General features: G+C 39.0%; 1 protein-coding gene across 1 annotated transcript; it reads left to right on the top strand.

Moving 5' to 3' along the window:
- The first annotated feature begins 1,256 nt into the window (after nucleotides 1-1,256).
- LOC139941628 (uncharacterized) lies at nucleotides 1,257-26,477 on the top strand. Its single transcript, XM_071938214.1, has 7 exons — nucleotides 1,257-1,609; nucleotides 13,992-14,097; nucleotides 15,411-15,500; nucleotides 18,357-19,163; nucleotides 20,117-21,341; nucleotides 22,151-22,369; nucleotides 22,972-26,477. Exons 2-7 carry the CDS (start codon nucleotides 14,015-14,017, stop codon nucleotides 23,095-23,097), a joined length of 2,550 nt encoding a protein of 849 aa, XP_071794315.1. The 5' UTR covers nucleotides 1,257-1,609; nucleotides 13,992-14,014; the 3' UTR covers nucleotides 23,098-26,477.
- The last annotated feature ends 160 nt before the right edge of the window (nucleotides 26,478-26,637 follow it).

Consider the following 26,637-nt stretch of genomic DNA (forward strand, 5'->3'; position numbering starts at 1 on the left):
AAACTTCACTATATTGCAATGTAAATTTTCTGCATCGTCCCATGTAATGGAAAAGTAATATTTTATGAAATTAAGTTTCTTTCATTTTGACCCCAAGTAAAACACAATTCTTGAACTTTGAATAATCTTTCGTTTTGTTGGTTTGTCATTGATATTTATCAAATGAAAATAATCTCTACAAGAGTTTTGCACCCTTATGTAAAAATATAGAGAAACCGTGTGTGATAATGAAAAAAAAAACCACCGAATTGATGGTGACACAATTTTTTCTCAAAGAAGTTCAACAAAATTAAGTAGGTAATAAGTAAAGAAACCATATACAAACTTATTAAAGTTCAGGCGGAGCTAATCTGGATCCGAGCGCCTGCACAAACTAACAATGCAATGGCTCAAACACCAGTAGATTCCTGGTGTGCGTCCTATACACCCTATTATGTGAATGGACATTCTACATGTACATGTACAGTACTTGTATATAGCCCATGAAATAAGTGCTAAAAATGTTGTGTTCAAGAAACATCTATACTTTATGTATTTTTAAGTTAAAATAAATCTCACTGTGTTTTGGAATGAAAATGGAAAACCATAGATCTTATGTTGTTAGTCACTGTTATCCCACATCCAATATCGGCATATAACTTCTACTTGACAAAAATGCATTAAATTACCGCATTTTATTATGTCAAGCGCAAAAAGACAGAATTCAAATTTAAAAACTTTAAAAAATACATTTTTTTAAAATTTGGCAAAAGGAACTTGATTTACTTCCTGATATTTCTTTGTAAGTTATGAAATGTGTGACGTCAGTAGAGAAAACATCCCGAAGGAAAAAATGGCCTCTACACTAAAATAGTCGGACCTACAAATCAATCGAACATCGATTAGAAATGGGTGATGATCTATTTAATCGTTTTCCGATTGTCATCACAAAAGACAATGATGACAAACTGACATGAAAAATCATCGTGACTATAATAGTCTCATGGGACAAGGTGTCACGTGATCTTGAGATTGATGGATAAACAACATTTGTTTACAATTGTTGCACTTGGGGTGGGCTCACAAACTGCTACATTCCCCCTCACATTAAATCGAAATAGTTGTCATGTGAACAGGTATGATGTATATAAGCCGGCTACACTCTATTGGCCAGGTGGCCTGTCACGTGTCACACCGCCGGATATGTGGAAGGAGGTTGTTTACCAGTAAACAAATTGTTGTGTTTAGCCCTCAACACAGTCAGGGCTACCCCTACGGTAAACAGCCATTTGAACCTTCGCCATTTTTTACGGAAATTGGGGCCTTTCGGACAATACCGGGCCCGTACGCACAAACTGTAGAATCCTTTAGGGCCAGATGAGTCTGTTATCAATTTTAGGTGCACTTATTGAGTCATTTTAAACTGAAAATTGTAAAACTTCGTGATTCGTGTTCATCGAAACTACCGAAGCTTAGGAGATTTGTCAGCGTGTGTGCCGTGTGCAGGCGTGTACGCACGGGCAACTCGCCATTGGCCGGAGCGTTTTGAATAGCCTGTTTCTCACACGGGCTTTTCATCAGCTGCACGAGAGGTCAACTTAATCCCTGTGCAGAATTTGCTATCGAGCTGGTAAGTAAATATCCACCGACTAAAAAAGTACCGATATTGACTTCCCTGCCGTCATTTTAATTTCCAGTAGAAATTTCGAGCTGAAGTTTTGTGAAATATTTACTTGAATTTTACGCCGAAATCGCGCCATCTCGTGGGAAGTACTACTCATGGACGAGAGGCCATCCGTGCATTTGTGAGACTACACCGTGACCCCAAAAACATACCATTATAAAACATGTTCCACAATCGCCTTTTGTAGTGATTTTCTGCTATTTATACTACATCATACTTGAACATTTGTAAGATGTAAATATTCCCTTAATTTCTAGAACGGCGGAGAGGATAAACACCATATTTATGTTACCGATGTATCAAATTCTCCCAAGGTTCAAACTCTAAAAAAACTACACTGACATTCAAATGACTTGATTCAGAGGGGTTCCCCCGACACTCTTTGGTCGTTCAAGTTTACTACGATGATCCGTCGAATAAATAAGTGAAATATCGCTTGGTAAAAAAGAAAAAGAAGGTTTTACAGCCCACCGAGGTTTGTCACTCCTTGAAACATCTAATTTCGAAGATGAACTCTGTGACTTTTTTCCATTTTTGCTAAAACTGTTGGGTAAAAACACGTGCGTAGTTCAAAGAAAGTGCTGGGAAAAGAATCAGTGTGAGTTTTCCCAGTAAACTTAGTGTTACGTCAGTCGGTGCCTGTGCGTTGTGCTCTGGGGTGTTTCCCAGGGTTTGTATGGGGGTTGTGGCTCGGTGTGTGTCACCCTGTGTGGGAAAACATGTTGTGTTTTAATTCAGTTGTCAGTTGTTGTGTGTGTGTGAAAAAAGGATGAAGTTTCTGATTCTAATGTTAGTGGAAACTGTTTTGGGAACGTACAGTCATCTGGTCATTGTATTGTAAATTTGTTGGCCTACTTTTTTTATAAATACAGAATCCTTTTTGCATTAAATTTGTACACCTGTACTGTTTGTTTTTGTTTGTTTAATCTTAAAAGCAGAAATTGTGAATGGCATTTGTTATTTTAAAAATCAAAATTTTCCTTAACGTTTTGGTTGACTGAACTTTTTATAGTTAAGGAGTTTTCTTTAGACTTCAACTAGTCTCTGTCTGTTGATTATACATCATTCCCTATTTGTGGTTTTCACAGAAATGGTGAATGTAAAGGTTTTAACGAATCATGGAAGTTTCACCAATCATGATTCAACATTCATTTCATACTTGAACCAACGTAGGGGTGGGGGGGGGGGGTGAGCTGGGGGGATGGTTGTGTCCGAATTGAGGGTTTCAGCTACACCAAGGGTGTTGTTCAGGATGTCCTTTATTTCATTGAATGATGACATGACGATCCAGTCGTAGCCGTAGACGATTAAGACTCTGTTTAAAGCCATTATACTCTTTCGGTAAACAGTATTGTCCAAGTCCCACACTTCGTGTATCAGAACTTATGTATAAAATAACAAACCTGTGAAAATTTAGGTTCAATCGGTCATCGGAGTCGGGAGAAAATAACGGGAAAACCCATTCTTGTTTCCGCGCGTTTCGCCGTGTCATGACATGTGTTTAAAATAAATCCGTAATTCTCGCTAACGAGAATTTATGTTGTTTTAATGTTTTCTCAAAAAGTAAAGCATTTCATGGAACAATATTTCAAGAGAAGTCTTTCACCATTACCTTCTGTAAACCCTGTAAATTATTTGTAAATCTGTCAACTTTTATTTTTTTTTTTTTCTGTACCGAAAGTGTATAATGGCTTTAAGAGGGAGGGGAAGGGTTAAAGGTGATGTCTGGGAGGGTACACATACATTTAAGTGTAGTAATTCTTGCATTTTAGGAAAAGAGCCCACGAAATGCCATAAATGTACAAGAAATTTGTCTGTAAGCTTGAGACGCAAGTATAGCTCTACATGTAGCGTTTAGGCCCGTTTGAAAAACAAACTGATTTGATGCAGCAGGATCCTGATTTGAAATGGTTTTTACAGGTTGTGCTAGTGCTAGTGCTACGCTGCTGGATGATTTGGCACTATATTACTGTTGTGTTGGTTTGTTTGGAATCAATTTCAAACCGGTCCCTTAAAAAAATTGCAACTTTATGCGCATGATGCCCTGAAATAAATCAGGAAGGTTAAATTCCTTTCATTGTCGGCCATGTTGGAACCAATTTTGAGTTTGAATTTTAATTAAACTTAAAATTTCTCCTTTAGTAATACGTGTTGATGATGCTAGTTGCAAATTAAATTCTTTGTAAAGTTGACTCAGGAGACATGCAATGTTTGAAACAGGCCTTACAAACATGTAAGAGCAGAGTTCATACATGCAAAAAAGAAGTCAAACTAGTATGAATGGCAGCCATTTTGCTTACTGAAATGCTCAGAAGAGACGCCCAGGGGTGCGTTTTAGCGGCGGTAACCAAAAACTGTTTCGGTTGATGGTGGTTGGTTCTGCTGTTCAGACTGAACGATAACCTACATGTAGTTGTGAGCTCGGTTACCATTTTGGTTATGACGTCAGAAACAATTATTGGTTACAGCCGCCAAAACGCACCCCCCGGAGACATTGCTTGCATTTAGTGTACATGGCACAATTTCATGGTAAGTTTTCAGGGAATTTCACAATGTCAAGCATAATTCCTGGGTAAAGCAAAGATTTTTTTGCTAAGTGCACATACTGCACCTTACTAGGCATTCTTCTTTCTTCACTATACACAGCTAAGTGCAGGAATTTAGCACTTGCACAGTAAGCAGAGAATGGCGATCGTAAACGCAGAACTCTGTGATTAAGCAGTGCCATGAAAATGGGCTGTCCAAGCCATTGTAAGAATTTTATGTTTATTTTGCGTGTACTATACTACTAAGATTTGGCGCGCTGATCGCAAGAGTGGTGGGCCGTTTGTATTTTTTAGAAAAAATGGCCTTGTTAGTGCTGAGAGTAATTTTCATATAAATTGCGCTACTATGGTGTAATCAGGCCTGATACTTCACGGAGGCAAAGAAGGTGATTACCTCCGTGTCCCCTGGTCATTGCCTTGGTGCCCTTGAAATGCTCCAGTACAAATTTGCAATTTCATCATAGGGTGCCCTTTACCAAGAAGAAAATGCCTTGGTGCCCCTGCCCTTTCAAAAACGAAGCATACAGCCCTGGGTGTTTGTGTGCAATCTTTCCCTTCGGATCGTTCATTATACATGTAGACCATGATGGTAGGCTAATCCATTTAGGGATACATAGTAGGGATGTATCATGTGTAAGTAGCAATTTAAGAGACTACTTTATATACTAAAAATGTTAAGCAACCTGGCATTTCACATTTTATTGGCATCCATGGTCCTTCATTAAAATGCTAAGCATCGCTCATTTAAATGAAGAACCATGTGACCCGGTGTGGTGCGCAAGTTTTTGATCGTTGCAAACCATTTACTCAACTGTCGTACGGTAAACACATGTACAGACGCTAGACAGTAGGCCTACGCGACTGGAGATGATTCTTGTTTAATAACACATCTTATTTAACATTCATGTAGTTATGAAATAGGATGGCACCACAGTGCATGCCATGTTCTGCAGTACATGTACTTACATACAGTACTACTAGCACTGCAGTGTGCAGGGTGCTCTAATCTGTATCGGATCTGCAGGGACTGTTTTACTGCTGCCCAGTGGAATTTACTGGGTGAGAATGTGCATTCTAGATCTATGGTCTACCATGCTGCAAGAATGATGAATGGAAATTGCTTTCTTAATCAGCATAATTGGGTCACCCATCGGTTTTTAGTAATTCTTACTATCGCCCAAACAAGGCCTAAACCAAACAAACTCACAATCACATTATAGAAATAAATAAAAACCATGGTGTGAGGGCCCAGTGTATGTTAAAATGCTAATTTGGCTGCACATGTTTACTGCTCTGTGTTAATGGTAGGGGGAGGGGGTGGAGCTAAGATGAGCAAATCTAATCAACATTATTTTTCAGTGGGTATCGGTTACGATGCCCAAGTGCCTCGGCACATTCTGATTGGCGACAATCATTGACTGCGTATGTGTGATTGAAATAAACTCTAAATTGATGGGGAATCTTTGGAATGACCTATCCATGACTTAATTTTAGAAGTTGCTTTCAAGCAAGACACTTCATTGGGATGTCACTGCTGAACTACGAAATTCGGGAAGCTCAAAAAAAAATATTACCGATATATCTGGGAAGTTATCAAAATACATATAAATTTGAAAAATTACGTTCAACAATGATATATGCTTTTAAATGGCTGTCATTTAAGGCCGAGTCACACTGCAGCGATAACGAAAGCGATCACGACGCAAAGAGAACGCATTCTATTGGTTAATTGCTCGGCGCAGAATACGCACAAGCTCATTCAACCAATGGAATGCGTTTTCTTTGCGTCGTTATCGTTATCGTTGTCGTTATCGCTGCAGTAGGGCCGGGTCTTTACTGTCCCTTGCTTGCTCATGGTTGGTTCGTGAAAATATCCTTGTGTGTGGTGTTGTTGTTGTTTTTGTTGTTGTTGTTGTTGTTGTTGTTGTTGTTGTTGTTGTTAATTATGCGGGGTCCTCTACTCTGCTGTGACTGTTTTACTGCTGTCCAGGCGAATTTACTGGCTGGGTGTAGTATGAGACATTCTAAATCATGATTATCCTGAAACCTTACATTTTTTAATGAGGAATGCATGTGAAGGTGGAGTTTCCATTTTTGTAGAGAAGGCCAGTTGCTCAAGCTCGTCTAAAAGATGGTCAACGTAAGACATGACGTCATCCTGGCAGTACTTGTGAATGCATTATAAGACGCATCAATAGTGATTGCTGTACGTTTCCAAGAATTTTGTTAAAGCCATTGGACACTTTCGGTAAACAGTATTGTCTAAAGGCCCACACTTCGTGTATCACAACTTTTATATAAAAATAACAAACCTGTGAAAATTTAGGCTCAATCGGTCATCAGAGTCGGGAGAAAATAACGGGAAAACCCAACCTTGTTTCCGCACGTTTCGCCGTGTCATGACATGTGTTCAAAATAAATCTGTAATACTCGTTCTAAGCGAGAATTGATAAATGTTTTAATGATTTCTCGAAAAGTAAAGCATTTCATGGAATAATATTTCAAGAGAAGTCTTTCACCATTACCTTCTGTAAACCCTGTAAGTTATTTGTAAATCTGTGAACTTTTTTCTTCTTTTTCTGTACCGAAAGTGTATAATGGCTTTAAACGTAATAATAAAAGGCGAACATTTAATGACTAAATACATTCACAAACAACACGTTCTAAGTGTACAATACAACATTTAACTGTATCATGCTTGTTCAGGGTCAAGTTGCATGTCAAACATTAGTTTCATTATGAAGTGCACATTTTGTTTATGATTTTGCTCATTTTTTACTCAAGTTGCTTTTGCTACATGTTTATCATTCAAACTTGACAAAGTTAGTTACATCGCTGCTTTTATTTAAAGCACATAAATCTGGATTTGAAAAGTTTCTGCCTAGGAAAATATGAAGGAGGCCAGTCTAAAACAGTACACATAACTTAGTATTTAAGCTTTTAACTGGTAAGCTTTTAACTGGAAATTAAAGAACTCGTTTTGATGCTCGGCTATTTCTGTGGTATTTAGCGTGTACGACATTGGGCTTAGCAAATGAGCAAAAGTTGCCAAACAAGATGTTCAATGGGTTGAAAAATTATCATCTTTATCTCTTCTGAAAAAAAAGCTGTTGGATGAACTGGGGTCTGCGATTCTTTGCAGTGCATTATTCTGTGCAACGTTTCTGAGTCCAATGTCATGTAGGGCAACCTTAAAAGGCAGTGGACACTATTGGTAATTAATTAATAATTATTAGCTTAAAACCTTACTTGGTAACAAGTAATGGGGAGAGATTGATAGTATAAAACATTGTGAAAAACGGCTCCCTCTCAAGTGAAGTAATTTTGGAGACAGCTTAAAACCTTTCCAGGTGACGAGTAATGGGGGAGAGGTGGATGTTATAAAACATTGTGAGAAACGGCTCCCTCTGAAGAAGTAATTTTCCCCGAATTTGATTTGGAGACCTCAGATTTAGAATTTGAGGTCTCGAAATCAAGCATCTGAAAGCACACAACTTCGTGTGACAAGCATGTTTTTTCTTTCATAGTTATCTCGCAACTTCATCGACCAATTGAGCTCAAATTTTCAAAGGTTTGTTATTTTATGCATTCATGTTGAGATACACCAAGTGAGAAGACCGGTCTTTAACAATTACCAATAGTGTCCACTGTTCTTAAAGCACACAGACAGTAAAAAGGACTGCAACAAGCATACAACTTAATGTTGAACCTTTCTTAAAATCATTGCGCTTAAGATTGTTTGTACTTGTAGTGCTGTGGTAATTAAGTAAAATGCATTGAAAATGATAAGGACCTGTCATATGGTTTGTAATAACTAACGACCTTCCTACATGTAGTATATTTTAGATAAAGACTACTTTAGTAGTTGAAAATGCATCCAATATCAGATTCTTAAATCTAACAAAGTTTCAGCTGAACTCCAGTTTGAAGTGAGAGAGAATAGTATTGGTCATTTCCTCATTCTATTGAGATTCTTCATACCATGGCCTCAAAGTGATGTTGGAATTTTACTGTAGAATTAGAAAATGTGAAATGGTTTGTCATACATTAATTATGGCTTAAGAAATTATTAGTTAATTGTATGAACACTTAGCTCTTCCCAATTCATAAAAACGTGACTTTAAGCGGAAAAAGTAATTAAAAAAAAAATTATCAAATTGTTATTATATTTTCATATGAATTGGATTGAAAACTTTTCGGTTATCACAGCCCCCCTTCCCTGCAGGTTGGCTGGGGTGTAAAAATTAGCCCAGACCCCCTGTGCTTCCTGTATAGACACATGCATTTCTTTGTTTGAGAGGTCTTTGTCCTGGGCGTGTCCATCCCACGCCAGCACTGAACCTCTGGGCGCCAAATCATCAGCCATTTCCCAACATCCCACAATTCCCCCCTCTGGCAATCCCCCTGTCAATCATGATGACATCATTGCCAGGTCGTGGTTGCTATGGTGATCCCTTCCCTCATGATTAATTCATGTCCTACCTTAGCATTCTCTTTGTTCCCTAGTGTTGGCCGGCCAGCCAATCAGAGCCCAAGGTCACGCAGGGTTGTCTGATCATGCTCCCAGTGTGTGATAGGTTTGACCTTTGACATTTCAGCGTAAGGCTTGAGTGAATTCTAAATATAGACTTAGTCATGTGATCACTTCTGAAAGGGGGGGGGGGGGTAGCAGCAAGAGCTGATTGTGTCTGTCTGACAAAGATACATAAAAAGACATTTGCGGGGATCTTACAACTGAACATAAGTTTTCAGCATTGTGAGCAATAAAAAAAGTAGGCCTACTTGTAAAAATAATTCCAAAATGCAACTTACAGCCCAAGTGAAATAGTGTATTTTTAGTGACTCGTCAGTTGTTGCAGTGAAGAAACTTTTTTACGAAGGTTTTAAAAGCTAGATTGTCTTCACACCAACATTTAATACCTGTGAACTTATCAAAAGGAAGAATTCTCAGATTCTCAAACAATGCATTTAGTATTTCCTGACCCACTCGTTGATTTTGAGCAAATCACTGATTCATTTTGCTCATGAACGTTGAGGGGTTGTCAGGTCGGGTCTTCAAGAATTTTTCAAGTTATAAAGTTCCTAACTTAAGGGAAGTAACGAACGAAAGCTGATTATTCTGTAACTAAACACCACCTTTTCTCACTGGGCCTCTTTTTTTTTTAAGGGGGCGAGTTTGCTGGATATTAAAAAATGTATGCTTGCACAATTTCAACCTCATTAAACCTTAATACATTATGTACTACACCGTCAGTCACTCTGCCTAGGTGGGTGTCACAGTTTGATAGATAAGGCAATTCTTTTTGCCTTTTATTTCAACCTTTTTGTTTTGGAATTGGAAATGACTTCATGAGTGATAAGATTTGCAACGACTGTTTGTTAGAAAAAAATACTTCTATCGTCACGATTCCATTACAAGATATTGCGAAAGAGCTGTCTGTTTTATTTCACTACAAATGGGTTAGTTATTGAAAAAAAAAATGGAAGTAAGTGTGTGACTCACAGAAAGGGGCATTTTTCAACTCCAAATGCTGTGTCTTGAGTTGTGAACTGATATAAACCCAAGTATACAAAAACATACTGTACATGCCTGTAATTTCATCCTTGAGGCTATTTTTCAGTTTTTTAAAAGGGCACTTCCATTGGAAAATCTTTAATTCTAGGGAAAACTTATGAAGGGGCACCAAGGTCAGTCAAGACAAGGGACAACAGAGGCAATGGCCTCCGTGTACAAGGCCTGATGTTCAAAATGACACAGTGGCAGCAAACAGCTTACAACCAATGCCCATAGCGGCCTTAAACGGCTGTAAGATCTGACCTACTTCCACTGATAATGGTCTAAGTAAAGGTCATCACCTGACTTGACATTTTCTAATGTTTCTCATGTCAATATATTATCTATATTTCTATAGATTAATCCAAGATTGTTTTATTTTTTCAGAAACTTTTACAAAAAAATCAATAATAAAACCACGAGTGGATGAATGGTGAGGATTATACAGAAATGAATGGGCTCTTAAGGGTTAAATAAGATTAAAATTGAACTACACAAACAAACACAAACATACTCGGGAGGTCACTGCATTGCAGGGCATTTAAAATCAAACAATTATCTATGATAAGCACAGCATTGATGTTGTGCAGTGGGCACCACAAGAACACACTACTGCAGAACAAATACAAGGCTGAAGTCCTGTAAGGAATTTCACTCTGCTGGCAAATGAACAGCCAAACAGCACCCTGCCCATTTTATTACTGTTTGACCAGTCACACAATGAACACATTTCACTGACTCTACTGTGGTAAAAGCTGGACTTGTAGTGACACTGCTATGTTGCTATGTGGACCAACTGGATATTGAGTGTTTGATGATCACTGAGGTCTGAGCAGTTGAGTTTAAATTAACACCTGTTGGTTTATGATTGGTAGGTACATGCTAATGACATGATGAGGAACCTTGGGCAGTTTTGTGTACGATTTGCTAAACTGAACATTTTTGCTGAGCCAGCTCTCAATAGATCTTAATGCACACAACATCGCTTGAGTAGGGCACCCTTACCAAAAGATCCAAAAAGGAGGTTGTTCATTGGCCAATCTTTTGCGCTTTTCAAACAAATCTGTGTGTTTCCATTGATTCGCCGTCGTTTTACATGTACCTCTAGTTTGGCAACTGGATGAGGTCAATGCATTAGGTCTACACCACTAGGGAATCAGCTGAAATGCATGTGTGATTAAACCAGTGTCTGTGACTGGTGTCCTGCTACTCAAGATGTACAAAAATTGTGAATGATGTCCTACATAGTACGTGTTTGCTGTGATGGATTTAGAATGGGACTCTGAACCTGTGGCTTATTTCTTTTTAGATCTGTTCGTTTGGGGATATCTTATTGGCTGGATTACCCATTTGCCACAGAGATTGGGTTCTCCGATGCCTGTAGTATGTAAACGGGCCCATTAACATGCATGCATGAAGATAGTAGGTCAAGGGGGAGGGGGGGGGGGGGGCTTAAGAGTAATGGCGAAGTCGCTTCCCACTTTGACAAAATGATACTTAATTTAACAAAATGTAAAATGAGTATTGAAATGAGACTGCTGCCATTTAGAAACCTCAAAATTACAATTTTGTGTGATTAAGACGTCTCGAGGGGGTCGGCCACAATTGGGTATCGACATTGTCATTTGGTTCTTCCGTTGCAGGCTTAGCTATTTTCAACATTATTTGTTGTATTAATGTATGGTAACAGTAAAACAACAGTGGCAAATATCAAGTGTTTCCAGTCGGTGAAAGTTTACATGCCGTCACAGGGGTCGAAATTAAGTGTATTTCCATGGTAGTCAGCAGGGCTAGTGACCAATAATTTTTAGTAGCCCTGATTAGAATTTGGTAGCCCGAAAGACACATTATGTCTCGCGTCACGGCTCAAACTTTACAATACACCAATAATATAGTTCTTTATTGTTTGTGATGATGATTTTTGCATTATTTTTCCACTAGCCCGTCGGGCTATCAAACTGGAAAAATGAGTAGCCCGGCTGTAAATCTGGTAGTCCCGGGCTAGCGGGCTAGTGGCAATTTCGACCCCTGCGTCAAATAGAGAACGAGTGCAGTGTTGCACACAACCAACCATAGAGTATTAAGGTCATTGCATGAGTACTAGGGTCTATGTGTGCATGTATAGGCCCTATGGATGTACAATGTACATCGTGTACATTGATTGAACATGCATGTTATGTGCAAAAATGGATAAATGGATGGATTAGAACATGCACACGTATGTTGAAGTGTATCAGTAGGGCATGTTTTAAATGGATGCATCAGAAACGGTGATTGAACAGCAGGTACTTGTGATGTATGGTGAAATTTTCAGTATTTTACCTAACAGCAGTTGTGATGCTTTATAGTTGCATTATTTTACATGTATACATACAGTTAATAGCTCCATGGTCAGAGTATGGACTAATGATAACTTTGGAAGTTTCTTTGTTAAACACTGTACATGTTCACACGTTTGTGTGACTTCAGATGCAGACATTTATCATTTATAGAACATGCCTCACTTCATGCTTCATTGCCCAAGCATGGAACTTTTGGTTGAGAACCTGTCTGACAAAAATAACACGAAACAAAAAAGTATTGTAATGGAAATTTGCAAACACCCATCAGATGTAGATGTGGACATTTTGAATTTGATAAGAGGCAGAGCTGTGAAGAAACTGGTCGTGAAAAAGGAGTGTTAGTCAAGGGCAACTGCAATCGTATTTACTCAATAGGTTTTTCCTCTTACCAAGTACAAAACTTCCCCCCCACCCCCAAGACAATTCTTCTAAAGAATTCCTAAGATTCTTAAAGAAGACTCAATTTGATGGTGGGGTGTACCATATCGAAAGTGGAAAGTACCAAATGAAAAGATTATGTCTAGGTTAGCTAGAATACGTTATTAGTTTTCGGAATGAAAAACCCCTTCCCACATATACCAGGAAGATTGCGTAACAAAACCAATCGGAGAAGCCCTGTCCTTTAAAAAATGTTTACTTTTAAGAATGGAATGGATGTGACATGATGGGTGCCGTGTGTTATTTTGAGGCCTGGTACTAATTTAAGTGTAACCTTTTTAAAAGGTTTGATATATATCCACATCTTTTTTATCCTCTAAATTTGGAAACATTCTCAGACTTAGATTATCAATAGCACATGTAGGTGTTTATTTCCGTTCTTATTTAGTCAGACGCTTGGGGCCTACTAGGTGGTCATGAATGTTGCTACCTGACGTAATGGTAACATGTATGGTTCTTGGAGTACTTAGTTCATCAGGCAATTACGTTATTTAACGATGTGTTTCCTGGGGTGCCATGATGTCTCATCCAATGCCAATGATTTTAAATGATTATCAAGTAAATACGCTAATCCATTTCTTCATTTCTACCTGCTGTTTGGCAATGAGATTGACTGTAGTCTTCTACACAGTAAAGTAGACTTAATAACATAATGTACATTTAGTTTAGCTGTTTGCTTAGTGTTGCCAAACACATCCATGTAGTTGTTAGGACAATTCTTTTCAGAACTTACTCTGAATCTACTGTGCAGCAGTAAAATTAATAATAAGACAAGTGGACAGACACAACAAATGGACAAAGAAAAGAATACATGGTGTTTATCCAAATAAAAACGTAACATTAAATCAAATTTATGCCGGCAAAAGAGAAATTTTTTGTAGATTTTCATAAATTTTTATGTTTTTATTTTTATTTTTTAAATGCAACTTTTGCATGGAAATGAGACTTTCTGACTCGGTTTTAAACGGCCATTTCAGACCTTGTTTCTCCTATTGAAATGTACACATTTTTCTTGTAGCTATTGCTTAGGATCCCCTCCCATCCCCACCCCCTTGTTAATAAAATATATCATAACGAATGGAAAATGACCTTGGGTAACATGCACATTTTTGATTAAAAAATGTGCGTGTTTAGTGAATTCTGACAAGAACTTGATCAGATAGAGTGGCCTGTCCTGTTTCCTCCCCCTCCCCTGATGATGTGTTACCACTGATCCTTTGAACTTGTCGTTTGTACATTTGTAAATGTTTATCTGCAAATGTATCAGCTATTTCTTGGAACAGTCTATAAATTAAAGTTGTTTGCATTCATGAACAAGTTGTCTCAAATAAAGGTAAAGCCAGATGTGCGTGTACGTGCTGTTAAAGATTCATTTGAAAGTATTTTTTATTACAACATTTGTGATAATTTGATTTTCCTTTTTTTTTCTTCCTCTTTTTTCGACACAGTTTCACTCAGCTTGGTAACTGTAATGGACGCCCCTGGCCCGCCAGACCGTGCTGATGAAACAAGGTCTACCGAAGCGTCATTGCCTCTCCCAATCCCCAACGAAAGGTAAGAGAGACAGATAATAATAATAATAATAATATCAAAGTCTTATACAGCGCACGTATCTACCAAACAAGGTACTCAAGGCGCTGAGTATATACAAACTTTCAGAAAGATAGATTATTACAGTGATGAATTTTGAGACCCAATTATTTAGCACCTTATAAGGGTTTACAAGGTGCTACGGCGCATACAGCAGCCACAGCCAGGAACACCGGGCAAACCCCTTCTCTTTTCGAAAAGTGCACTGGGTTCTTTTACATGCGCTACACAACACATGGGACCAACGGCTTTGCGTCCAATCCGAAGGACAGAGAGAAGGAGTGAGTGGTAGGGGGGCGGTGGGGTGGGGAGGGGATGTTTGATGTTGAATGTTGCCATCTTGATCCGTAGCACTTTGTCTTTTCCCCCCATGACATTTAACCTACACAGTGGTGCATGTAACTTGACCTTGACTTGTAGGAAATGCAATCTAGGAGGGGTTGATCGTCTTTTCCCCTTTAAGGTTCCGTAACAAATTTGGGGGGAAGGGGTTGTGATCATGTAGAGGTGCTACACAGTTATGGGTTCCCATGTACGCACACTTTAGGCTTAAAACAACTTTTTTGTTGGTGGATATACTAGAATGAGTGTTTACAGTATAGGAAAACTTAGTGTGCAGTTTGCTACATTCAATTAGAGTGTTTCATCTTCCAAAGTGTGGGTTCGGGGGAGCGGCAGTATTTATTGTTTTGTGGCAATGTTTAACCTTTTACCTTGGGTTGTGTCTGAATTGGTGGCTATGGTTATTCACTACAGCTACAATTCAGTAGCATCATGCATTGAAGTATGAGATATCTTTAACAACACTCATTATTAATAGTGGGTAGCCATAACCATCAGTGCCAGTTCAGATATGGCCTTAGTCACACCATTTTGGGTTCAAAATGTTCTAGTCGGTTCATTGCCATATCTGTTGGTCAGTTCAACTTTATGGGAGTGCAAAGAGGAAAAGCAAATTTTACAGAGACTGCAGTGTGGAAGTGAATGAATATTGCGGAATCTCTGTTAAAACTTGACAAGGTCCCACATGGATGACTGTGTGTGTGGAACTTACTCTGGATGACTACATCGTTCTTCAGAATACTTGTGTATGCTCGGAATGACGTTTACAATGAAATTATGCCCATTGTGTCTGCTGCCATCGTGTGTTTAATTTTATAATCACATGAAAGTACAGTGATCCAGTCTTATTTAAGTATCTGGTTAGAGGACATTGATGCGATAAATGTACACTGTCTAATATGCAGTTTTGTCTCTTTTGGTTTTTTCAATTCCAGGACTGCAAACATGCTGGAGGAAAAACTAACCCATCCAGTGAAGCGAATGTGGAACTCTGATGCAGATGAATCTGTGGAAACATCTAAAAGGTTAGTTTGTTGTGTAAGGTTTTTGAAAAGGTTTTTGAAAAGGTTTTTGTTGCTGAATAAGAATGGGCAGGTGTTAGCTGGTGTTAGGCACTTCTAATTATTGTATCACATCATCTTAAACTGTTAGTGTTACAACCCATGTTGATTGTGGCTGAACTATTGCTAAAAATCATCTCAACTCCTTTGGAGTATGCAGCACCGGCAGCCAACTTGGCACACAGGTTTGCTAATCATTCACATCAACAGTCTCTATCGTCGCAGGTACCCATTTACTCCTTGGGTAGAGAAGCAGTTACAGGATTTGCAAAAAACATTATTGTGGAAATCAGTTTTTGTACAAATTATTGAATCACTGGTTGCTGTTAGAAATATCAGCAGAATTCAGTATCTAATATGGAACATTTTTGTAAACATTTGTAGCATCTCCCTTCTTACAAGAAGGAAAATGAAGACTCTTTTCATGTCTTCCCATCTTGCCATTGCTTTCTACTCATGGTTGAAGGCTGATTTCAGATCAGCCAATTTTAGATTGCCCGAAACTGTGTCGATTGGTCTAGATATTTATGACGTAATGCTTCTCACAGTTTTGCCATCCCATAGTGTCCATCACCGCGGTCCCGCGGATGTACTATCCACCGCTACCGTTCCTAGCGTGGGGGGGGGGGTGTTGCTGTAGGTGCAAGCTACATGGGGAAATTCCCTTTGTGAGAAATTTGATGCATGGTCAGGAAATATAAGTGACTAAATACATGTAGAAATGTTATCAAATATGCATAAACTTGATATCGAATATGAGTGAATCCTGCAAAACCAGGGCACAAGCTTTCACAGACTGCAACGTCCAATCGTGGAGATCGAAGCAATTTATTTATTGAGTCGGAACCAGTGATAAAAAGCACACAAAAATGTTAGGCTGTTTCATGGAATATTGATGTTAATTCATTGATGTTTGTATACATTTACAGTCATTTGTCTTGTTTGTTTACTTAAATTGTTTATATAGGCCTATCCACCCTGAGGCGGTAAAACTATATCTCCATGTTTTATTGACTGAGTCATTGTAATCCAACTATACATGTAGGGTTCTTTAAATTCTCAAAATTCTTCACAATGAATCAGAATTTTTGCGATATTTACAAATTTCACAAGAATTTGCTGAATGGCATTTGTTACTGGAATCTGCAAAATCTCTGCAGGGATAGAATTTGTTTTTGTTAAGTTGTGTTTATTTTCAGTGGGGGGGCATATAAAGAACTGTACATGTACATCTAGTTGTGTAGTATGTGTTACATATGTACATACAACATGTACTATACATGTCAATGCATGTGTTCAATGCACAAAGGTCATGGCCTCATCCATGGCTTTTTTTTTTACTCTACTGCCATTCGTTGAACACTGCCACCAATTGTTCAATCTTGGTTAGTCAGTAGAACTGACTAGCGAGGGCGCTATTGTAATTACCTGATCTCTGACTGAGAGTACAGTACGGTGCTGTTACAATGTTGACCACTTGGTGACACTGATTACATGTATGTAAACTGTGGTCATTGTGTGTACACGGCCAGATGTTAAACAAGGCACATGGTAATTGAGATTTAGAAAATGGTTTTAAAATTAATCAAATAAGTGTTTTATTGAAAAATGATGATTAAGGAAAACTTACTATTGGAGGCAGCTTTTAAATCCTACACCTCTTCAGTGTTGTTTCATTGTGAATGTACATGTATCAATAAAAGACAAAATAAAATTGTCTTTTTGTAAGCTTGAGCCACAGAAAAATTCTTTTCTCCACAGATGTCCCCTTTTTATATTATATCTCATTCATCAATTCTTTTGTACTTCCAATGTCTTGTGGTCCAAACCAACCCCTTCCCTCCTCTCCTCCCCCTTTGTCCATTCCTTGCTTTCTCTCCCTGTGCTTTCCACCTCTCTTTCTTTTCTTTTCTTTCCGCCTGACTGGTTCTGTTATATAAGTGTCTGTGTGCTGTGTTGTTATGTAGCCTGGGAGAAAGACTCTGCTAGGGTCGAAATATCAGGCCATAACTATTTTTGCCTTGATACCATTGGTCCTTCAAAGTGAATTCGTTGTTCATACTGATCCACTTATGCAGTGAGGTTGGCTCAGTGGTTTCTGTCCCTGTCTTTCACCTCGATACTTGGACCGGAGCCTTGCACGTGGATTGAGTTTTTTTAGTCCCTACTTGACCGCGTAGATAATTCCCCTTTACTGGGGTTTTCTCTCCCACGTCTAAAACTAAATTTCTTGATTGGCTGCTCCACAAAAAGTTGGTGTAATGTTTCCATGATGCTTTGCTGTATGGGATTTGAGGCATTGCATGGTGAGGTTAACATTATATATTTGGGTTGTGGTAACACCATGTGTGTACATCTAATTGCTTGGTACATCATATGCTTTTGAGTACTGTCTTGCTTTATATTCTACTACCGCGGAGTAGATTGTTTGGGGATTCTTAAGTTGACTAAAATTCCGATTCAGACCCTACATGATTAAAGGATCTGGGTACAAATTTTTGGAACACAAAACACATTGTCCACAGAAAATACGTTTTACATGCTAAATAATTGTTGTCTTTAGAAGCGAAATCATTTTCAAGACTTGTTTTACTCATTTCTCAAAAACTACCGCACCTCAGCAAGTAATATTTTAAGGGGAAGCTTTCTACCATCATTTGTTTTAAACTGTGTGAGTTTAATGTAAATCTATGGAAATTGTGTTTTGTGTCCTACAGAAATAACCCAAACCCTCTAAGTGCATACATGGATGTAAAATAGATGAAAATCAAAATTGTATTCTTCTGAAAATTTAACAAGTGTAAACTTTTCCTCTTGCAGAGCTCGTCTGTCGGACACGGCAGAGAATAGACTCACTGAAAACTCCTCCACTGAGAAGGAAACACGCAGCAAGGTTAATCCACCCTCCGTGCTGAATCAAGATGTTGACACCAACGGAGACGAGAACGGGGACCATTTATCGTCTTGTGACGCCAGCAACGGCTCCTTAGAAAACGACTCCCCACTATTAAACAACGCAGACAAGGACTCCAGTGTAAAGGACAGCGTTGAAGAAAAAATAAAGGATGTTTCTGCTCATGGGGAAACGAGTGTGTTAAACAATGACGAGGAATCGATGGATGTGGAGGTAGAGGCTGTCGAGAGCAAAACGCTGACGGAGAAACCCTCAGGAGAAGATAGCAAAGATAGAACAATCACAACAACAGAAGAGGCGAAGACCTCTGATAAGACAGTTAAAAATGAAATAGCTAATACGACAGAGTCAAAGGAAAAAACCACAACAGAAACAAAAACAGATAGTCACGGCACGGTCTGTGTCTCCGAAAACGAGGACAAGTCTGCAGCTAGTGAGAAAGAAACGTCTTTAAGTGAACGGAACTCTGAGGCAAATCAATGTAAAGAAACTTCGTCAAGAACTGCTGAGGATAGTACATCGAGCTCGAAATCCAAAGGAGAGTTAGAAAATGGCACAGCTGATGTCAAGTCAGTCTCGCCCAACTCAAATGTAGCTAATTTAAAGGACATTATTGAAGATAGATTTAAAGAACAATTACACAACAGTGGTGAGCATAAGAAGACGAACAAGGAGGAAGACTGTGGCAGTGCAAAAGACGCGAAAAGTAAAACGTAAGTTTGGTGTCTTGTTGTTTGGGAAGAATATAAACCAACATACAGTGTTAGGATTGCTTGCTTTTTTAAAATGATTTATTTAAAATGATTTATTTATTTGTCTTCCAAATTTGTCAAGAAAAATTAGATCAGGATCATATGCAGCCTAATACTTAAGGTTTTATACAAGGTTGGTACTTAGTCTGAAAGCTTACTGATTATGAAGTTCAATCATTTTTATGTGAAATATTTCCCTCTAAAATGAAGTCATATTCGAGAAAACCAAATCTGAAAACCTAATTAAGAACTTGACTGCTGAATTTTTGTTTTTAAAACAAAATTTAATGGAAACATGTTTGCATGTTGGAAATTGTGCATGCTTAAACACGAAACACTGTCTGCGTTTATTCTGTCAGCTCGACCAGTCCTGTATAAAACCTTTAACTGAGGCAACAGAGTCACTGCCTTGGTGCCCCATAACAGTCCTAGTACAGAATTCAGTTTAGTTTTCCTCAGAAATTCCCTTTACGAAATTAAAAACTGCCTTTTCCAGAGAACAATGGCGTTTCAGGCTTATGTCAATCACAGTATTGCCACTCCCGATAGTTTGATGGATTCATTCACAAGATAATGTTACTTAGTCAATGACTGGTTCTACCAATTTCAAAAAGCTGCTAAACACACAAATTTGCTTAGCATGAAATTTCTTCCTTGATAAAAACAGGATTACCTACCAAATTTCCATTTGTTGCATATTGCTTGTGACTTGCATTCAGCTGTTGTTTGCCTATCCTGAAAATCAGGCGGAAATTTGGTTGATAATCCTGTTTTTATCAAGGAAAAAATTTCATGCTAAGCAAATTTTTGTGCTTAGTAGCTCTATGAAATTGGGCCCTGGCTCAAAGTCAGAACACACAAGGAATTGTTTTTGATGTTGTTTATTAACAAATATCTCTGTGCTGTAACTACAGGAATGAAGAAATGTCAAGATCCTCCTCACCCCAGGATGATATTATCATCCTCTCTGATGATGACATGGACGACAATGTCGATGCAGATGAAGTGAGTTCCATAGACACTGGACCCTTCTCACCTCCTCCAGATGACGACCCTCTGAGCAAGCTCTCTGAGGAGGAGCTAGACCAGAGAGACAAGGTCATCAGGGAGTTACAAGAGGAGCTCCGCACCGAGGAGGGCAAACTCTTGCTGCTCAAGAAACTCCGCCAGAGTCAGCAACAACCTGTCCAGGTGGTGCCGAAGGATGCCAACGCCACTGCCAACGCCAACGCGGCCGCCGTGACCGTCACAGTTGCTGCAACTACTGCACAGAAACCCACAACCATACAGAGCGCAACCACAGCATTACCGCTTCTACTGCGCACCACTCAGGGCTCCAAGATTCAGCCTGCATCACAGCAGCAGCAACAGCAACTGCAACAGTTGAAGCAACTGCAGCAGTTTCAGCAACAGCAGCATCAATCCGGAGGCCGTATTGTACAGATGCCCCAACTTGTCCGAGGCTCTCAGATCCAGACAATGCAGGGCCGTAATGTGCTGACGTCTCAAAGTGGTCCTCCCCCACTCGTCATGGTTTCTAGAGGAGGAATTCAACAGATGCAAAACACTCGGCATATCATAAGAGTGAGCAACACAGGAACTGTGAGTACAACGTCGGGCCAGAGCGGCGCGACCCATATCTCAGTTAACCATCAAACCCGTCCTAGCACGACCTCCGCGAACGATAGCCAGTCGGCTGCGAGTCGCCAGGCCGCCGCCAAGCTGGCTCTTCGCAAGCAGCTTGAGAAGACCCTTCTGCAGATACCGCCACCCAAACCGCCACCACCTGAACTTCACTTTCTGCCTAGCGCCGCCAACAATGAGTTCATCGTTCTGGTAGGTCTTGAGGAGGTCGTCAACACCATCCTAGAAGTGGAGAAGGATCCCAAGAGAAAGACCCCACAGAGGTTCACAGATCCGTTTCGTTGTGCCCAATGCAAGACGGACTTCACCACCATCTGGAAGCAGGATGCTAAGCAGGGCATCATGTGCGAGACCTGTATTGTCTCCAATCAGAAGAAGTCCCTCAAGGCGGAACACACCAACCGGTTGAAGACGGCTTTTGTCAAGGCGCTTCAACAGGAACAGGAGATCGAACAGCGGATGCAACAGAGTAGTCAGAACCCTGTTATCCATAATGTGAGTACCTCGCCTTTATGCTTACCAGAAATGTTTCTAACCAGAGCCCAATTTCATGAAGGTGCTTAGCAGAAAACACAACTTGTTTTGCGTAAAAAAATGTGTGGGGCACCAGTCACAACAATGTAAACTGAAAGTAATTTTGGCCGGTAAACAGTTCCTGTTAAGCAATACAGTTCTGTGCTTAGCAAGTGTTTGTGCTTATAGGCCTTATGAAATTTGGCCCTGGCTTCGATTTGATAAAGCTTTTAAGCACAACAAATTGCTCAACACAAACAAATTTTATTGATTTTGGTTTTTACCCGATGTGCGTTAGCACTGTATACTCGCGAGTCCTGTGAAAAGAATCACAGGCATAAACAAATCTTGCTTAGTAGAAATAGGCAACCAGCAAAAATACCAATATTTTTTTATTATAGGGAATATTACTTGTGACTGGTCCTATTATTTTTTGCTGCCAAACAGCTCTAGAGCTGCTTAGGCAGTTATTAATTACAAAAAGTAGCTGAGCGCATATTAAGTATGCGTACTGGAATAAGGTTATCAGTCCACTTTCAATGTCAGGTGCACAATCTTTGACTGGTAACCAGCCTATTATTTTGCTTAGTAAAATCTATGACTGGCATCCTGCTTATTATTTGGTTTAGCACACAATTATCTGCTCAAGCAGCTCTATGAAAGTGTGCCCAGAACTTGCTTTGCGTAAAACGTTGCTGAAGGTGGAAATGGCATCATTTCAACATACCTAGTAATTTTAGTCAGTGACGAGTCTCACCCATTATCCTTCTCTCTTTTTCTCTACCCTACAGCAAACGGCGCGACAGCTACAACAAATATCCCAGATCCAGTCATCCCATCAGAACAGGCACAGGGTAATGAACCCAGTACCTCACCAACAGCGCACGGTGCTCAACCCAGCACCCAGTTCCCAACGGGTGGTGCAGCCGGTCACCTACACGTACATACCTTCAATGGCCGGCGTCAAGAACTCCAATCAGACGTTCACCTACAGAGTCCCCTCAACCCAGGTAGGCTGTAGTTGCTTTATGATCATTCCCAGGTCTCCAAATAACCCATGGCATCCACAGCATTTGCAGTGGTACCATGTGCTTTTGCGATGGGGCCCTTTGCAAAGATCCAAGACAACTATACATTGTCATTATAGAAGTGCCAGATGAAAATCGCTGTGAAGTTCAAGGCCTGCACTGAGACTGAGCTTTATTTCATGCACAAGGGTTTTTTTTAACACAAAAAATAAACTTCACCAAAAAAATAAACATCAAAAAAGCGTCAAACTTCATTCTTAATAGTCCGGCTGTCAAGTGTTAAAAAGCATCCCTTTTCATTTGAAACAAAGACTTAATAAAATAAAAAAGTTAATGGCCTGACGTTTCGACCCTTGCAGAGTCTTTCTCGACGGCCATATGACATTGCAACATACAAGACTGAATTATAGACTTGACAGAAATATAGACTAGTGAAAAAGCTTCAGACTAGCGAAATGACAAGTTCTGGTTCTGCTGGCCATTCACTAAATATACAAAATATAATGGCAAACCCTTTCCACAGGGATCCTGTGTAGCACCAGGAGAACACTTTTACTTTCATTGTGATTTTTCTCCTGATGCAGATGGTGACCAAACCTCAGATTGTGACGAGTCATCACTCGGCAGCAGCGAGACAGCGGGAATACCTCCTGGACATGATCCCATCCAAGGTGCTTAATCAAAACACACCGGTCACGTGGAAGAGATGAGCTTACAGTCTTCTCATCAGCCCCCCCTTCTAAACCCCCTTCCCCGCCCCCTCTTGTGATTCTTTGAGTCCCTGAGGGGGTTAATTAACCATGTGTACAAAACTCCTTTTGTATTTGATACAGTAATACTAGATAAGGTTGTGGATGAACCAAACCAACCCCCATCCCCCTTCACAACTCACTCGACGAAGTCACCTGTGAGACTCCAAACTCCAAAGCTCATCATCTCAACATACAAAACTCTTGTACTGGAAACTTCCTGCTTTGTGAGTGACAGATATGTTTTGGCAGTTGTGTTTTTTTTTCTTCTTCACGCTTGTGGAATGTTAGTCTGCAAAAGCGATTTGTCAAGTTTGAAACGAGTCAAATGGATATATACCAATCGCAACCACGGCGCTGTGATGTTCGGAGCATGTTGGAACTATAGAGGGCGCTGTTGTGCTGCGACTGTGGAATATTCTAGTGTTGTTTTTCTGAGCTGTAGGACGATTTATGCATGGAGTGTAATGAAAGAGGGACTAATCGTTTACAAGAAAAGACACTTTTTATGAGAGCGACTACTTTCTAAGAATGGGTTTTATCCTTTTGTCGTAATCTTCAAAGCATGAGGAACTATTTGTTGTTGAAATATACCACAGTTTCAAAACTATTTATAGTTGAATAATGTGAACTGTAAACTGTTCTAAAGAGAGGACGGTGTTTAAAGAAAACAATTATGGTGGCTTTCTTAGATTGTAGAATATATTTATAACGATAATTGGGTTAAATTTTGTTTCAGTTCTTTTTGCTTTAACCTAATTCTTGAACAGTTTACTTAAAAAAGTTTTTTTTCCAAACTGATAACAGCGAAGATAAACTTTACTGGAGAAAAAAAAAAAAAAAAAACAGTGGATGTGAAGACCAAAGCCTTAAAATTGCAAAAATTGGTTTTGGATAATATTCCAAAGATAAGTTTTTGGAGGCCACATTTGAGTCGAATATCATTCATAATTTGTATTTGTAAACTAAAACAAAGTGGTTGTAAATAATGGTAGTTTATGGACATGGTCTTAAATTGAAAATATAAAAAAAAAAAAAAAAAGGTAAATTATTTAATGGTGAATGTGGTATCTTCCTCGGCAATCTTTACAACAATTGAATTATTTAAAGCAGCCGCTTGAAAGTGCTTGAAGAACTCTATTATTGCTCATAACACTTCCACGAGAGGAAAGCTAATATATTTATGAGTGTTAATTGTTGTTGGGTTTTTTGTTTTTTCGTCTTGGTGCATTTCTTTTGTGTTCGGGAGATTTCTTGAGATTGTTGGGCCGGGTTAACCCACCAAAATAAGTGCAGGTGAAAGTCTATGGTTTCCCTGTAACCATTAAGTCAGTGGAAGTTGATTCTTGTAAACCGTGTCGGTTATATTTTTGTTATTTTACCCTTACGCCTATAAGCGCTGTACTCTTGTGCTTTCTGAGGACAGCAGGGAGGAAAAAACCAAACCGGCTTCTCGGATGATTAAAAACCTACTACCAATGCATTCTGACAACTGAGACGAATTGGTACACTGTTACAATTGAAAGGAGCAACAGATATGAGAAAAATCACAGTTTGAAACATTTAGGTATTCCCGTTTAAAAATGTACCTACTTGTGCGAAGCATCTGTTAAATTTTGCTTTAAATTAAATTGCTTCGTATCTTTAAAATTTCCAGAACTGCGAGCAAATTTTCTTCAAGGCTGCTCATACACAAATCTTTGTCAAACGGAATGTGATTACCAGCCAAAATAACCTGTAGTTGCGATTTCATTCTTTATGTTTTCATGAAAAAAAATTGTTGAGTAAACATCTTGTTCTCAACCGACAAAGAAATTGAGTATCATGATAATCTGATGTTTCACTTTCAAGAGATTTCTCTACGACTGTAAAGCACCATTTTATCATTAAGACAGATCAACTTTTTTTTGTGGCTTGAACTGCTTCCTCAGACATACCAAAGTTTACTTTGTGGGGGGGGGGGGGGGGGTTGAAGCTCCAGTACATAATGTAGTTCAATACTGGGTCCAATTTCATAGAGTTGCTTGCTAGAAGATTTTGCTTAACAATTGTCTGCTAAGCAGATATAAGCAGGATACCCAAGCTTCAGCTTTATCTTTTTGGGGCTTACTGATTTCTACGAGAAATGCTTAGCAAAATTGATGTATGCACTTAACCAACTGGTTAGCATAAGTTATATGGTTCGTCCAGGACCCGATTGGAGAGACATACCCAACTGAGGATATTGCCTGATTCTTTGTGTTGATTACAAATCAGTTTTGGGACAAGTCAAAATATTAAATGTCACATGGTATTTTGGCTGGTAAACTATTTTGCAGGGGTTATTTTTATCTTCATGGTCATTAATTGTTAAATACTCCCAAAACCAATGGTCATAGAAATAGATTTAGTGAAAAGCACTGCAGCTGTTGATAGTATAAACTATTTATAGAAAGGATTCCCTGCGAAGAGTTATGGTAATTTGTCGGCCCAAAACCATTTGAATTAAATCTGACAAATAATTCATGTATGAATCATTTCTCTGATTCAAATGTTTTGGGGTGAAATAATATCCAGACCATATCACTTCGAAGGGAATCCTTTCTCAAAATAGATTAAAGACAGTGGACACTATTGGTAATTGTCAAAGACTAGTCTTCACAGTTGGTATATCTCAACATAAGCATAAAATAACAAACCTGTGAAAATTTGAGCTCAATTGGTCGTTGAAGTTGCGAGATATTAATGAAAGAATAAACACCCTTGTCGCACGAAGTTGTGCGCTTTCAGATGCTTGATTTCGAGACCCCAAATTCTAAATCTGAGGTCTCGAAATCAAATTCGTGGAAATTTACTTCTTTCTCGAAAACTACGTCACTTCAGAGGGAGCTGTTTCTCACAATGTTTTATACTATCGACCTCTCCCCATTACTCGTAATCAAGTAAGGTTTTATGCTAATAATTATTTTGAGTAATTACCAATAGTGTCCCCTGCCTTTGAACTATCATCAGCTGCAGTGCTTCTCACCAAGTAAGTTTTTATGGTAATTAATTGTTTGGGGAGTATTTACCTATCTCTGATCCTACCTTCAAAGCTTTCACAATTTGCCAATGGTTCATTTGAGAAGCCATCGTACAATTCTAACCGAAAGCAAATACGGTAGTTACCTGATATTGCTAAATTTGCAGATTATTAGTTTTTGTTTCTAAAAGGAGTGAGCTGAGTTTGTTAACCAAAAGTTCTCCATTAAAGTTTTGTGTTATTTTTGGGGAAGTCCTATGTACAAACCTTGGGTTATGACAAGAATGTGTAGAATATTAAACATATTGGTATTGTTAATAATAAAAGCATTGATGATTCAGGAGATGGTTCTGTGTTTTTTTATGTTCCTTCTTTCTTCCTGGTTTCAATAAACCAGTCTAGAATGCGACTCCCACTAGCAGGGCTCAAACTTGGTAGAAAAATTCAAAGCTTTTAGCTAAACATTTTTTTGTGGACAAGGATTTTTTTTTTGAATTCGA

The sequence above is a fragment of the Asterias amurensis genome, chromosome 9 (assembly GCF_032118995.1).
Source record: "Asterias amurensis chromosome 9, ASM3211899v1".
Classification (NCBI taxonomy): Eukaryota; Metazoa; Echinodermata; class Asteroidea; order Forcipulatida; family Asteriidae; genus Asterias; species Asterias amurensis.